This window comes from Pungitius pungitius, chromosome 9 (genome assembly GCF_949316345.1).
Source record: "Pungitius pungitius chromosome 9, fPunPun2.1, whole genome shotgun sequence".
NCBI classification, from domain to species: Eukaryota; Metazoa; Chordata; class Actinopteri; order Perciformes; family Gasterosteidae; genus Pungitius; species Pungitius pungitius.
The window spans coordinates 6,213,198-6,227,170 of NC_084908.1; the positions used below are offsets into that span (position 1 = coordinate 6,213,198).

Genomic DNA, 13,973 nt, shown 5'->3' on the forward strand with positions numbered 1-13,973 from the left:
TTATGCCGCCCCCATCCGTTTATGTGACCAAACACTACGTTACACCTTTAGTCCGAATGGCAGACGAAATACTGCGTTTACACATTTAGTTTCATTTAAGAGAGACAAAACGCTGCATTTAAACCGTTCATTTATCTTAATGGGAGGCCAAACACTGCGTTTATACCTTTAATTGTCTTAATGGGAGATGAAACACTGCGTTTAGACCTTTAGTTTTCTTAATGGGAGATGAAACACTGCGTTTAGACCTTTAGTTTTCTTAATGGGAGATGAACCACTGCGTTTAGACCTTTAGTTTTCTTAATGGGAGATGAAACACTGCGTTTAGACCTTAAGTGTTCTTTATGGGAGATGAACTACTGTGTTTACACCTTGTGTGTTCTTCGTGGGAGACGAAATACTGCGTTTATATATTTTTAAGGAAGTATTTCCTCCGGAAACATGAGCAGTCAACTAATTGTTCGTACTACCTAAATCTTCCACCATCACCTCAAAAACACTGGAAGGTCCCTTTGTTTCCCAGAAAACTACATGTCCCACAAACCATTGCGAGAAATGACCCCGCCGAAGCGGCAGTAAATGCTAAAATGACTCTTTTAAACATATACAAAATCTTAAGGCTATCTTGCTAACATGTTGTCCGTATGTTATTAACGCACCAGAGCCAATGTGAACTTTACATACACCTTTAATGTAACCATGCAACCCGTCACGTGACTACTATTTTGGTTCCTGTCGAGACGCTCCAGTACTCAGTCCGCTGGTTCCTCGCCGCCAAAGCAGAGGTTAGATATTCCACCATGACATGCAGCAGACCACGATGGACCCAGCCGAAGAGCCCCCGTCCATGCTGTGGGGACTGGACCCGGTCTTCTCCGCATTCGCCAGGCTGTATGTCAGAGACATCCTGGTGATGACGGAGTCTACACAGGTGCCAGGTAATAACTGAAGTAACGTTAAATACGTAAACAACAGCTAACGTTAGCGGTAGCGGGGCGAACGTCGGACTGTGTTTACACGTTGAGAGTTCACGAGGAACACCACAGGTCACACGAAACCACGTGGCTAAACACAACGAGCAGTCCGTCACCAAGTGATGGCAGCTAACTGTGACGCTACTTCGATCAGCTGACATCAACTACAACTTTCGACATGTTATACAACGTTTGCCAAGTATAATATTATATATCCTTCTTTATATGTTAATAAAGTGTTGGCGTAGCAATAATGACATTGCAAAGATTGTTTAAATAAAATGAATACTTTATTATAAGTTTACAACATGAGCAACAAAATTCTTCTGCAGTTTGTCAGCAGGATCTCAAAAACGTTTGAACATCTTTTTATAACTTTTTTATAAAGTTTTAGTTCTTTTGTGCAGTTTATATATTTCTATGTATGTATGTGTACATATGTCACATTAGTAGATACACATGATAATAACGAATACCTGGTATCCACCTTTGTCTCACAGGTATTTATTTCTACAAACTGCATCCGATCTACAAAGTAGATGTTCTCGGCACAGTGGTTTACAAAAGAGAAAGAGATGACTTCTTCTGTTATGGAGGTAATCCCCCTGTATGTAACAAACGTATCAGTGCCTAATCAGGCTTGGCTGTGGCTAGTGAAAATTGAACTCAGCTTTCCAAAAAATGTGGTCAATCAATAATTACCCTTTTCACATTTTCCTCCCTTAGTCAATAAAATCATTATTCAAAAACTGCATGTTATACTTACTCAGGTTACTTTTGTCTAATATAAAAAGTACGACTGTAACATAAACGCAATTAATCCTGTGCGATTAATGTGGCCGAATTAATGCAACAAAATGATATTATATAGTATGTTTATTTACTTCCGGAGTGGAAATAAACCGGAAGTTGACCGTGGAAACGAAACGGCCCTATTTACATACATGGAGATAGCTTTTTGCATTGGAAGTAAACCTACATCGGACCTACAACCTACAACTGTGCAGAGGATATCCTGCACTTGTCAAACAGAAGGTGGATGAGTGTCAAACAGACCACTTCGGCTAAGCTAGCTGCTAGGCTGCTTCCATCTCAATTACCCTGTGCGGCACACAGTCTGCAGAGGACCACCACTGTGTTCCTAAAAGACCGTGGTTGGAAAGCATCCTGGCTAAATGTGTGGAGATTGTAGGCACATTCATTAAAAAACAACATTGTAACCACAACAACAACATTCATTAATCGCCATTAATCGTGATTAATGAATTTCAAAATGTGCAATTAATTAGTTAATTTTCATTATAATCTATTGACATCCCTGGAGAATCGCTCCTTTGTTCACAGTGGATGATGGTACTGGTGTAATAAACTGCCTCTGCTGGAAGAACGACCTGATGAAGGAGGAGGATCCTTCCCAATGTGAGTTTGCAAATGTATAAATTCCAGCGTTTGTGCAAGTTACTTTTCAGCCATATTGATACATTTGTAATTGCTTATATGAGCCTTATAGCAACCTCTTAGTTGTTTGTTGTGTAAATAAATTAAATGTTTATTAGTGCAGCTTAATACTTCATTATCCATTAGTTTGACCATTTTCAAAGGTGCTGCATAAACTCAATGTCATTCATTCATGTATTACCACAAGGTATTGTGTGCTATCGTATAGAAATCTTTGATCTCCAGCAGGAGCACAGCACGGTGACGTGGCTCCAGGAGGCTTCAACGTGGTCGCCGAACTGAAGAAGTTGAGACAGACTCAGCAGAGCCGCTGCCGCCTGGAGATTGGAGAGCTGCTCCGAGTGAGAGGACCGGTGAAGACGTCGAGGCAACAGAGAGAAATCATGGCCTCCACCTTCTGTGAGTAGAGGAGGCTCCTCTGCCCACCACAGTGTCAGTTTGACACCAGAACCCATCGTCCACTTTCACCATCTACCTCCCAGCTAATCCCACCATTGACGCCATGTCTCTGTGTTCCCAGATAAAGTAGACGACCCGGTGATGGCGGCCCAGGTAGCGTGGATGATGGAGGTTCCTCGGCTCTACAGAGAGTGTTACGACAAACCGCTACAGCTTCAGCCTAATGCAGCGGGGTACTAAAAACATTCAGCTCTTAATGGACCATCACAGTAGTATCCAAGAATTTACATAAAATTGGCAAAAGTAAATGTTTTATAGTGAGTTTCTATCCACTTTACCAAAACGAATAGTTGAGTGTAATTAGATTGCAGAAGAAGAGCAGCAACACGACGAAAATAAGAGCGGCAGGCAAAGTTCAGTGAAAGTGGAATGCTAAATGGGCGTGTGTTTTTATTGCATACGTCTCTCTGACCACTCAAAAGTCTTCACACTACATGTCATCACTAACTCACACTTAAACAAGATTTATTTAATTTCACCCTCTCACGTTCCTGCTGGTTCTAAAACAACCAGATGCTGACTGAGAGGAGTCCAACCTTTAAGCTACAAACCTCTCATCAAGCCAATGGGTGATGACAGTCTGTGGTAAAATCAGATGGATTGAAACTCAAAGACCAGGTGTTTATTACAAAAGAGCCATGTATGACAAGTGGTAAAAACACATTTGATTTACAATTCATACTATTAGAAGTTTGAATTGGACAGAAAATATCTTGCATCCCTATAATACATGTAAAAGAATTGACATATTCGAAACTTTCAACGCACACTGGCTGCATCATGTAGCATCCAGCACAATGTGGAGTGTAGGTCAGGACAACAATATTAAAGTTAAGAATCTATCTCCACGTAAATTGTGCTCCTCATGCAATGTCAATATCAAATTCATACTAAATCTGTGGCTTTACAAACATGCACGTACCCATTAGATAGTATGAAATATTACAGAAAGACATTGCGCACACAGTAGACCACCAGTGAACGCAGGCTCTAATCTAACCATATGTACATAGAGCGCGAGCTGTCATCCATTCTCTGTAAACATATACATAAGCATTGGTCTCAACTGAATCACAGACAGATTTTTTCCCATTGTTCAGTGACTCATCCATCAGCTCCATCAGCAAGGCCACGAATATCATCAAGGATTTCTTTAAGCAGAAGTCGGTGACCAGATTCAGACCCTGTGATGTTCAGGACTTCCTGCAGCCTCTGATCTCCTGCCAGCCTCAAACCGCAAGAGCAGACCAGGTACAGCCCAACAATAATAATGGAATCCTTTCTTTATTGAAGAACTGTGTTGGTGGAACCGAAGGAAATTCAAACAAAATTTTGCAATTGTGTCTTTATGTATCCCTCTTATGTGCAGTGCGTTTTGAACATTCTGGAGATCTAAAAGTGACCCCTCAGCACCCATAGCTTCATGCCTTCGCCCATCCCTACCCACTCGAGTGTGTAAAACAAATGTAGCCTTGTGTCAGCTCTGTTGTGTTACTGTCGCTGTGAAGGAGCCAGTGGCAGGTCCATCGGCGTGCCAGCAGCTACGCCAGCTTCTGAAGGAGGCCCTGCAGATTCTACAGGATGAGGGAGTCGTGTACCGCAAGGTCAAATCTCAGGATGAAGTCTATAATGTAAGGACCAGCAGAGATGTCTCCATTACACTCCTCACTCGTCACTTGGTCATGTTCGTGAGGATTCATGCTGTTGCCCCTCCCCAGGTGACGGCACATGACACAGATCTGCTCATAGCTGTCAAAGACGTCATCAGAGAGGACTCTCGGAGAGAAAAGTGTAAGTGCACTTCCTCCTGTTGCTCTTGATTAGTGGGAATAAGGTTGCAGCATTGACGTGGATGTCTCATGAGTCTGGTAAATGCAAGCTCTGTGTCTGTATTAGGGGTGTATTATCGCTTTAATTAAAGCCATTGAATAATATATTGCACATAAACATAGTTTAAAAATATAATTTTTCTTGATCCGTTTTGTTGAGTGCAGACTAGTGACTACCAGACTGGTGTTGAATCTACTAGTCTGGTTTTCTGGGTCAATATAGCATTGCTTGTCAAATATGTCCAATACCAAATGGATTTTTGCAGTGAGTATTGTGTTTTCTGCCATAGAATGAAAAAAGCTTAACCACTTTTAGGGTCTTGGTTTTCTGTGTGCTGATGGGTGCTTCCTCCGGTGCCCGTAGATGCAGAGAAGGGCTGCCACGTCCTGCACATCCTGTCTGCAGTCCGACAGCGCCACAGCCTCAACGTCAGCAAGGCCACACTGCAGCTGGTCCTCAAGTCCCTGGAGTGCAATAGCGACATCGTCAGCACCAGCGAAGACCATTACACCGCGTTTTAGTGCCTAGAGTTACTCTAGATACAATGTGTATCACAGCTTATTGCTCCAAAATGTGAGCGTCTAGACATGACTGCTGCATAAGGACAGATGTACGGGAAGGTTTCAGGACGACGTTGTCATTGTAAACAATCATGATCGAACACACGTTAAAGTAAATAAGCAATAAATAAAAAAGCGGGGCTGAGTTAACCCGCTAAAGAGGCACCTCGGGGCAAAATGTAAGGTCTGCGCCAGGGCAGTTTATTTTATGCCAAAATAGTTACCATCTATTAGGACTATATGTTTTTCATACTGGTTTTGGTCACAGATAGTTATATTCAGAACTATAAAAAAATATTTATTCAAGAACCATACTCTCAAAAACCAATAAACCAATGCATCATGGAAAGAGGAGTTAGACCATACGTTTTCTGTGATCAGGTCAACAGCAGAGGTGATTAAATCCCTGCTGAATAACGATGCCACCTAAATCACAACTGAACATCTGACTGATAATTCAAGGACAATGTTAAAGAGCTCTGAGCCTCAAATAGCTTACTCATGACCAACAGAAAAAGTTGCTTTTGTCATCAATTCAGCTATTCATCCTTGTAGATGTACTTGAAATCCAAAAGTTAGTTTTGAGCTGTACAATATCACCCCCTCTTTAGCCAGCTAGCAGGATGTCTACACCGTTGCAGCATTCAAATAAACCATCAATCATTACAATGATATGAATTATGCAAAGGTGAAGTTGCTATTATTGCATCTGGACTCCTTCAGTACAACAGCATGCCCTAAATTCAAAACGACAACACATGACTTGTTCTGAACCTGCCTTTATCCAACATGCAGATGTATGCTCACCATCCACTTCATTAGGTCCACCTTAGAGTGAAAGGTTGGACCCCCTTTTGCCTTCAGAACAGCCCCATTTATTTTTGGCATACTTCCAACAAGGTGTTGGAAACATAACTCACAGATTTGCCGGCTGCACAACTACGATGTGAATCCCCCGTTCCAGCACATCTCAAAGTTCTTTTGAGATGTGGTGGTTGTGGAACAGTCAACTCAACAACAGTACTCGAGTAGGCTGCACCACTCAAATGATGCTCAATTGGTAGGACGGGGCCCCACAATGTGCCGAGAAAATATCCCCCACACCATGACACCACCACCAGCCTGAACCATTGATACAAGGATGCTTACATGTTTTTATCGGCACATTCTGACCTCATCAAGCAAGACCATTTTTCCAATCTTCTATCGTCCCATTCTGGTGAGCCTGTGTGAATTGTCTCAGTTTCCTGTTGTTAGCTGACAGGAGGGGCCCCGGGTGTTCCCCTCTTCTGCTGTAGCCCATCTTCTTCAAGGTTCCACGTGTTATGCGTTCAAAGATGGCGTTGTGCATTACTTGGTTGTAACGGTTATTTGAGCTACTGTTGCCTTTCTATCATCCAGCCAGTCCAGCCCGTTGTCCTCGCTGGATATTTTCTCTTTTTGGGACCACTCTCTGTAAACCATAGAGATGGTTGTGCGTAAAAACCCCAGTAGATCAGCAGTTTGTGATGTTCTCCGATCAGCCCGTCTACCACCAACAACCACGCTAGGTTCAAACTCACGAAATTCCCCTTTCTTCCACATTCTGGTGCTCGGTTTGAACTTAAGCAAATTGTCTGGACCACGTTTACAGGCCTAAGTTGCCGCCATGTTAACAAGTAATTGAAGAGGTTTACCCCATTAAAGTGGCCCGTGGGTTATGTTGTTTTAATGTATGGATATCAGCTAAATTTAATTGCATTATAAGTTACTTGCATATTTAAGCATGTGAAATGAAAAAGAATTGTACGTACCGTGGTGCCGGTGTCGCTGCGGCCACAGGGTGGCAGTGTTCGGTCGTTAATTGGCTCTCTCCTGGAGAGCAGGCGGCTGCTGATTGGTCCGCCGTTAAACATCTGTATCCATATCTCCGGCCAGAGTGCAGCGCGTGAGTCAGAGCGTGGAGCGGCGCTATCCCGTCATATCACACGGGAGGACAAGCAGCCTGGCTCCGGGGGGGTGACCGACGTGATACGGACACACCGTCCCTCCGCTGCTCGAGGAGGGAGCCCCGGACTCATGCCTTTTTGTCTTTTTTCTCTCGCGAGCGCTTCATCTAGGTAGCCTCGTGGACGTCCGCGTGTAGCCCATCCCACTTGGTTCCCCAAATTGCCCCGCTCGTGCTGAGGCTCCCTCCCGAGCAGACAGCCCGCCGTAGGCTTCTGGTATGCGGCTGTCCCCCTGGTAGGCACCGCGGCAGACACAAAGGACAGCCGCTCACTGGGTTTCCTCCGCCGACCACACCGCTCCCTGCTCGGATACTCCGCGGAGCCTCTTCCACGTACCGGGTCGAGCTGACACCACTCGGCGATGCATGTCGGGATCTCTCTCCCGCGATAGGAGGCGGCTGATCCGGAGCAGCAGCAGCAGCAGCAGCAGCCTGTCTGTCGCTTCTATGCAGAGCCGTTGCAGGGTCAAGATGCAGTTCCGGACGGTGCTGGACGTGAAAGTCGTGGACGTGGAGAAGAGGCGCAGTCCGTCTAAACACTACGTGAGTCCTCTTGTTCCCTGTGGCCTGCTCACAGTCCTCTCCATGGAGCTAGCTGCTGCTCAGCAGCATACCTGCTTCCTAAGAAAAGTCAGTAGCTGACACAGGTGACTCCACAGCATACTGACCCACAGGCTTTAGACTCCCCTCAGGTCTATTATGACCACAGCCCGAAGGTTCAGCCTCACAGGGGTGCTTTAACCCCTAGTACAATATTATATTCATGGAGAAGTAGAATTAGCGTGCATTGTAACAGGTCCCAGATTCCGATAACAACCAATAATCCAGGTGTTTACCATCATCTTGTTCATGGTTGACACCATGTCTGAAATGGACAGTTCTCCCCGTGTCTGGAGGTTACTTCCTGTATCTCCATGACAGCCTGTGAGCATCAACTCATGAAGGGACCATGGAAAGATTTAGTCACAAAAACTAGGTCAACTAAAAAAAGGTGTCTGGTAACCGGCTGATAAAATGATCTCACACATCTCGCTCATTTAGTTGTTCTGGAGTGTATTGGTCACACACGTGATCTTGACCAGTAGATTGAGTTACACTTGAGTACATTGTGGTTTATTTGCTCCCTTGGCTTAACCGTTGAGGTGGTGTTTGTCCTTGGCAGCGGCAGTCGTCACAGTGATCTGACACATTTGTTACACGTACTTTCCGTCTTGCTCCAGTGGTCATTATTACCTTCCCGATCCTTTTGCTGCTGTGGCTTTCCTCGTCACTCTAATTGTTATGAGAGAGTCTTCTGTTGGGGCTCTGCCCGGTTTCCCAGATCAGGTCATAAAACGTTAATAACAAGTCAAGTCAAGTCCCTCCCTCCCCCACCCCACATTCGCTGGGTAATCCTGCATGTCCTTGCATTTGAGTAGCCATCGGAGGCAGACATGGAAGCCTAATTACACTTTGCCTGGAGCTGGTGGAAGCCACCAGTTGTCCCTGCCCCCCCGGTTTGCCCTGTGATGGATGCGTTGTGTTTGTTAGATACGCAATAACTTCTCTACTTCTGTCTGTGAAATAACCACAGCCTTTAAACTGGATGTCCACGTGGCTTTGAGATTACGTAACGATGTCGCTGAGAGCAACGCTCTTTGGTCCACGTGGGGTCTTTTAGTGCTTGAGGATCTTGAACAAATGTGGGCCTTTGCATGAGATCACACAAGCACACAGAGAGAGAGAAAGAGAGAATTGTTCTCACTCTTGGTTCCTTTAAACTCCCCCATTGAAAACTAATAATTGTGCTATATGCAAATGTGACTGAAACCCGATTGGTTGCCGGTGCTGCTCTCGATGCCTAATGACTGGTTCAGGGATCTGTCCATCGGCATCACGAGACTGTGGATTGATATCCGGGCCGAGAAGAGCTAAAGTGTAACAGGAGCTTCTCAGAGCTGAGTTCAGCTGTGTTTTGGGCCCCTCGGCCCCCCCAGGGGGGGCGGCCCTTGGCCTAGTTTCCCTGGCTACCCCGTCTCAGGAGTCAAGGCCTGTCACTGTGGGAAAAACGGAGGGAGGGGAACCGAGACGAGACGCTATCTGTGTCACCCATCAGGTGTTTGTGATGGCTGTGAAACCAGCTGGACATGCTCGTCTTAGGAGACGAGGGGCTTCGTGTCATCGGGACATGGGGGGCAGGTTGTACCATTGAGAGCACAGACATGTTTACCTCCAGCTCCGGTTTCCCTACAAGTGGCCGAGCTGCTGTTGTTATTGGGCACCGTAAAACACGTCTTCAGAGAGCTGTTCCAAACTCAAAGTATGTATTTGGCCATCAAACAAATAGGGAAAGGCTCCCCGGTCTCAGACGCTCACCCCTAACCAGGAGGCTGATGTGTGTCAAGGTTTATGAGGCCCAGCGACTGTTTGCAAGAGTGTGCTGAAGGCCTGTGTGTGTGCGTGCGTGTGTGTCAGTCAGGTCCCTGTTTGCAGAGCCGTCACCCTGACCCCATACTGACTGAGTGTGTACCTGTGCTACATGCCGAGGGTTGTTTACATGGCTTCAGTACCAGATGTTGTTTGTGATTATGGAACGTTTTATGAGTCTGAAAGAGTGATTCGCATAGCGAGATGTCTCCTGCGCTCGGGTGGAGAAGCACGCGCCCCGTGCCTCATTGCGGCCTGCGGCATTCCCTCCTCAACAGCTTGACTTATGGTCCATGCATCGCTTGGAAGATGCACTGGCTCTGGTTTCTGGGGACATGAACGTCTCATATTTACGGACACTTGAAGAATCAGGCTTGACTATAGCGTTGCTTCCCTGTCCATAAACGTAACAAATGAACAAATGTATGCACATTTCATACATTTGATGTATAATCAAAACAGTTAGACACGACAAGAGACTTATTTCTGAAACTATTGAGCACATTTCTTCTCCACACATGGTTTAAAGTGGTGCTTTTGTGTGAATCTTTAAATGTGTGGATTAGTGTACCAAGACCTTCCTTAGTGGAGAATGGCTCTGGCCTCAAGTCATCTGGTCACAGCTTGGGCCTCACTGGAGATGTCTCATGTTGCTTTGGAAGTCACATGCCTTAAAAAACGACTGGCTTCCTCCCTCTCGTCTTTAATCTGAACCGATGAGAATGATATCGCGGTGCACAGGACGTGTCACTTCCTGTGTCCACCACAAAGGCAGTTCTTCAGAAACAAACCCGCTGTCTTCAGTGGGCTTCCTGAGGGACTCTGCCATAGCTCATGGCTGGGACGGTCCCACAGTCCATTTCCCCCATGGGGACGTTCTTGTTGGCCCTGCTGAGAAACCTCTGGGAGAATTTATTAAAGGTCATTGGTTGATGTGGAGAGATAGTTTGGGACGTGTGAGTATATTTAGCCTGTGGTTCCGTATGGAAAGACTTAACTTCAATGCAAAGATAATTTTCCATGTGGAGGAGCATGTGCGCTTCCATGCCCTGTAAGTATGTTGTGAGTGTGTTTTATAGCTAAGTTTAAGTCTTGTGGTTTAGGCGGGGCTCACAGTGTTTAGTGGCTAGCTCCACGTTCTCTGCACTCTCCTGCCTTCTTCACTTCAGAACGGGCACACTGACTCCTGACTTTCCCCCCGAACTGTAAGTTATTGCTCTCTCTCTGTATCATTGAATGATCTGAAGTTAATAGAGAAATGGTTATTCTGTCAAGGGGTGGAGGGGGGGGGAGTTAAGCTGTAAACTCCGTTTGTATATTCATAGCCTGATTCATGAGAACATGATGAAATAATCAGAGGTCTTATTTGTTCCGTCACAACAATTCATGTTTGTGTCTTTGCTTCTGAGATTGAATCAAGCGTGTTTTCAAGTGTTTTCAAGACCCTCTTCCTCCGTGGGAATAACAGGCGTACCAGGGCCTTTCTTCCTATCTGGGACGTTGGAGGCCCCCAAGCCTTCTTAGACGCGTTTAGTTCCCCCTCCCTGTTTCCCTGTTTATGAATCTTTTTTGACTCCCTTTCTAGAACAAAGTTGACAAGTCAGAAGAAGAACATGGCGTTTTGACACGTTAGGGACTGCAGACCACTAGTTTGTGACCAAGAAGCGGTCAGTGAAATGTGAGTAGAAATACTACAGCCTACTCACACTTCAGGTCCTGCCTCCTCGTTGTTTCCAAGTGAGCTGTGCTTATTGACAGCTAAGTGGTGGAAATCCTGAGGAGTCCAGCCTCTCCATGTGAGCTCTTACGCCTCATGTTGGAACTGCGGCAATGCCGTGGTGGTCCAGACCTCCTGCTGCTGTGCAACAATGTCCAGCAGCAATCACAGCGTTCCGCTGAGATCTCTCTGTGTTTCTGTTCCCCTAATACCGCCATAACAACATGGGCAGTACATGTGGTAGGACGGGGCCCCACAATGTACTCATGTGGATGTGTAGAGTGGTGAACAGTGTAGAGACACACACATGTAATGATGTAAAGCGTGTCTTCGTCGTGTTTATCAATACAATACACTTCTAGTCTAGAGCTTAATACAACTACTTCAGTGGGTTATAAAGCATCCATTGCTTGTTTATATAATGCTGCACACTCAAACTCACAACTGGCTGTAATGGAACTCTGAGTCAGAGCGTGGGCTGCATGAGAGAGGTGAAGGCGAAGCAGCCACCATGTAGTATGCAGAATAGAGTCCGTATGCAGAAAAAAGTCTGTTTGCAGAATAGAGTCTGTATGCAGAATGAAGTATGCAGAAGGAAGTCCTGAGATTAGATGAGGGGAGGCTCACTGCCTGGAGAGGTGCAGCAGCTCAGACTATTCTACTTCACTGGGAGTGTTGAGGAGTGACTAGTGAGTCTATTTAGAGACGGGCAAAGGGCTTGAGGTCCAAGCTTGATATTTTCAGCACAAGCAGACCATGGATGGTTTTTGGTTGGGTTCTACACTGCAGCCTCCATTACTTACCCATCTGCTCCTGGGGTTTGGATCAGTTCACTGAGTTCACATTTTACCACATGGCTTCACACATGAAGGATTGCCTTCAGGCATTATGGGAGGAGTTTGTGGAGTACATTAGGTCCCAATCCCCACACTCACTGTCTTTGATGCACGCTACAGATTAGGGCTGTGCTGTTTAAGGAGGCCGTCGTGTTGCCTATAACTCATAGCCATGTGACGTCAAACATGGGGTTACCAGTGGAGGCATGGAGATGTCCAAGAAGGTACACAAAGAGGACATCAAATTAGTGTTTAAACTAGAATATTATTTTTACTCAAAAATACTAAAGCTGGAACAAAAAAACAGAAAAAATCAGGAGAATGGAAGCAGAGATGAGATCATTATATCAAACATTTCATTTTCTATATTTTGACAGAAACAAGTTAATACAACCAGATCTCATTTTATGAGGACAGTGCTTGGAACATGTTCAAATCAGGGAGTAAAAAGCATAAAATAAAATGTTAACAAAAATTGTACAATTTTGTTGGGGCGGTTGAGCTTCCTCCAAAGTGGGTTGTGACAGAAAAAGTTAGTGACCTGTTCAGTTAGAGGATGCTCCACATAGAGAGGCTGACCTACTGTGGATATTTGTTTGACCACAGACGTTAGCCAAAAAGTAATTAAAGATATATTTGGACGGGTACTTACCACATTGCTAGCAGGCCCAAGCAGTACTGGGAGCTGAATAGGCCTACAATGTTTAGAATCATTTCAGTATATAAGCTAAGTATCTCCAGGAATCTGGTCATAAACCAATGAAGAGTTAAACTGTTACAATCTACCGTGAGGGGGAAATTTCACCCTAAACCACAGATGTCAACCCCCCTGATATGGAATTAGGTTGTTGAGACATGTTACTCCAAGACACATGTTTGCATGGTGGCTCTTTAGGAAAAAATAAAATCACCAGGATCTCGAGGGCCATGAATGTGATCATTGAATATGAGTGAGAATACATTCCGATTATTAACGCTCTGTCACTGATTGCGAGCCATTTCTGAATGTAGTGATGTGAGGAGCACATTTTGGTGTGTCAGTTGCAGTGTCTGTGTTCTGCATGGCAGTGAACATTCTGGGGCGGCTCCTCGCCAGCACAGCAGCAGCCACGAGGCCTTTTAACCCCTCAGCGTTGTAGCGGAACCTCTTTTATTCCAAGCTGCTTCTCTCGGCACTTCACTTCCCCTCGTTGACCGTGGCTCTGCCCGGGAGCCTCCTGGCAGGTACAGAGGGGTTGGGGGGTTGTATGATCAGTCAAAGATGGAGCCTGCTGGAGTGTGGAGCAGCAATGCCTCAGCAGGGACACCCATTGACTTTATGCCATCTGAATGCTGGAACCTGCTCGTTCACGGAGCCTTGGCGCCGAGTGGATTTCTATATGCGCTGTGTCTGCGTCCACTTAGCTGGGTGTCTTGATTTATCGAGAATCACTTTATAATGGTTATTTTAGATGCTCCTTGATTACACTCCAGATATTTAACAGAATGCAACATATCTGAGAGCCCTGTGAATGCTTTTTGTTTAGCAACGTGAGCCTGTCCCTAGCAGGAATCTTCAGCCCTACCCCCATCAGAGTGAGAGCGTATCAATAGCACCTCTAGATCACATTCTGGGTGCGTGCTCTGTTAACTCACCGTTATTAACCCTTCACAAGTTGGCAGGCTAATGTTATGGAACAGCTCATCCACTTGGGGGCCCTTTAACGCAAATCAACTGATGAAGACTCAGAAACGTTGGCCTCTAGA

The 13,973-nt window shown here is 45.4% G+C and overlaps 2 protein-coding genes across 7 annotated transcripts in view; both read left to right on the forward strand.

The window, feature by feature from the left end:
* The first annotated feature begins 315 nt into the window (after positions 1-315).
* Positions 316-5,948, forward strand: stn1 (STN1 subunit of CST complex). Of its 3 annotated transcripts, none has more exons than XM_037472372.2 (9): positions 316-938; positions 1,475-1,570; positions 2,319-2,393; positions 2,658-2,831; positions 2,953-3,064; positions 3,992-4,142; positions 4,400-4,522; positions 4,610-4,682; positions 5,091-5,217. In XM_037472372.2, coding segments are annotated over exons 1-9 (939 nt in total). In that variant the 5' UTR covers positions 316-805; the 3' UTR covers positions 5,093-5,217. The 3 variants fall into 3 exon arrangements, with proteins under 3 accessions (XP_037328269.2, XP_037328268.2, XP_037328267.2); XM_037472370.2 differs by having other exon boundaries at positions 337-938; positions 5,085-5,945; XM_037472371.2 differs by lacking the exon at positions 1,475-1,570 and having other exon boundaries at positions 327-938; positions 5,085-5,948.
* Positions 5,949-7,208: 1,260 nt separating this feature from the next.
* The window catches only part of sh3pxd2aa (SH3 and PX domains 2Aa), a 63,716-nt gene continuing 56,951 nt past the window's right edge, over positions 7,209-13,973 (forward strand). For 2 of the 4 annotated variants that reach the window (XM_037472366.2, XM_037472367.2), the window contains exon 1: positions 7,209-7,811. In XM_037472366.2, the coding sequence (XP_037328263.2) occupies positions 7,635-7,811 (177 nt within the window). In that variant the 5' untranslated portion in view covers positions 7,209-7,634. The remainder of the gene's footprint in view (positions 7,812-13,973) is intronic. The other 2 variants (XM_037472364.2, XM_037472365.2) reach the window with 1 other exon arrangement.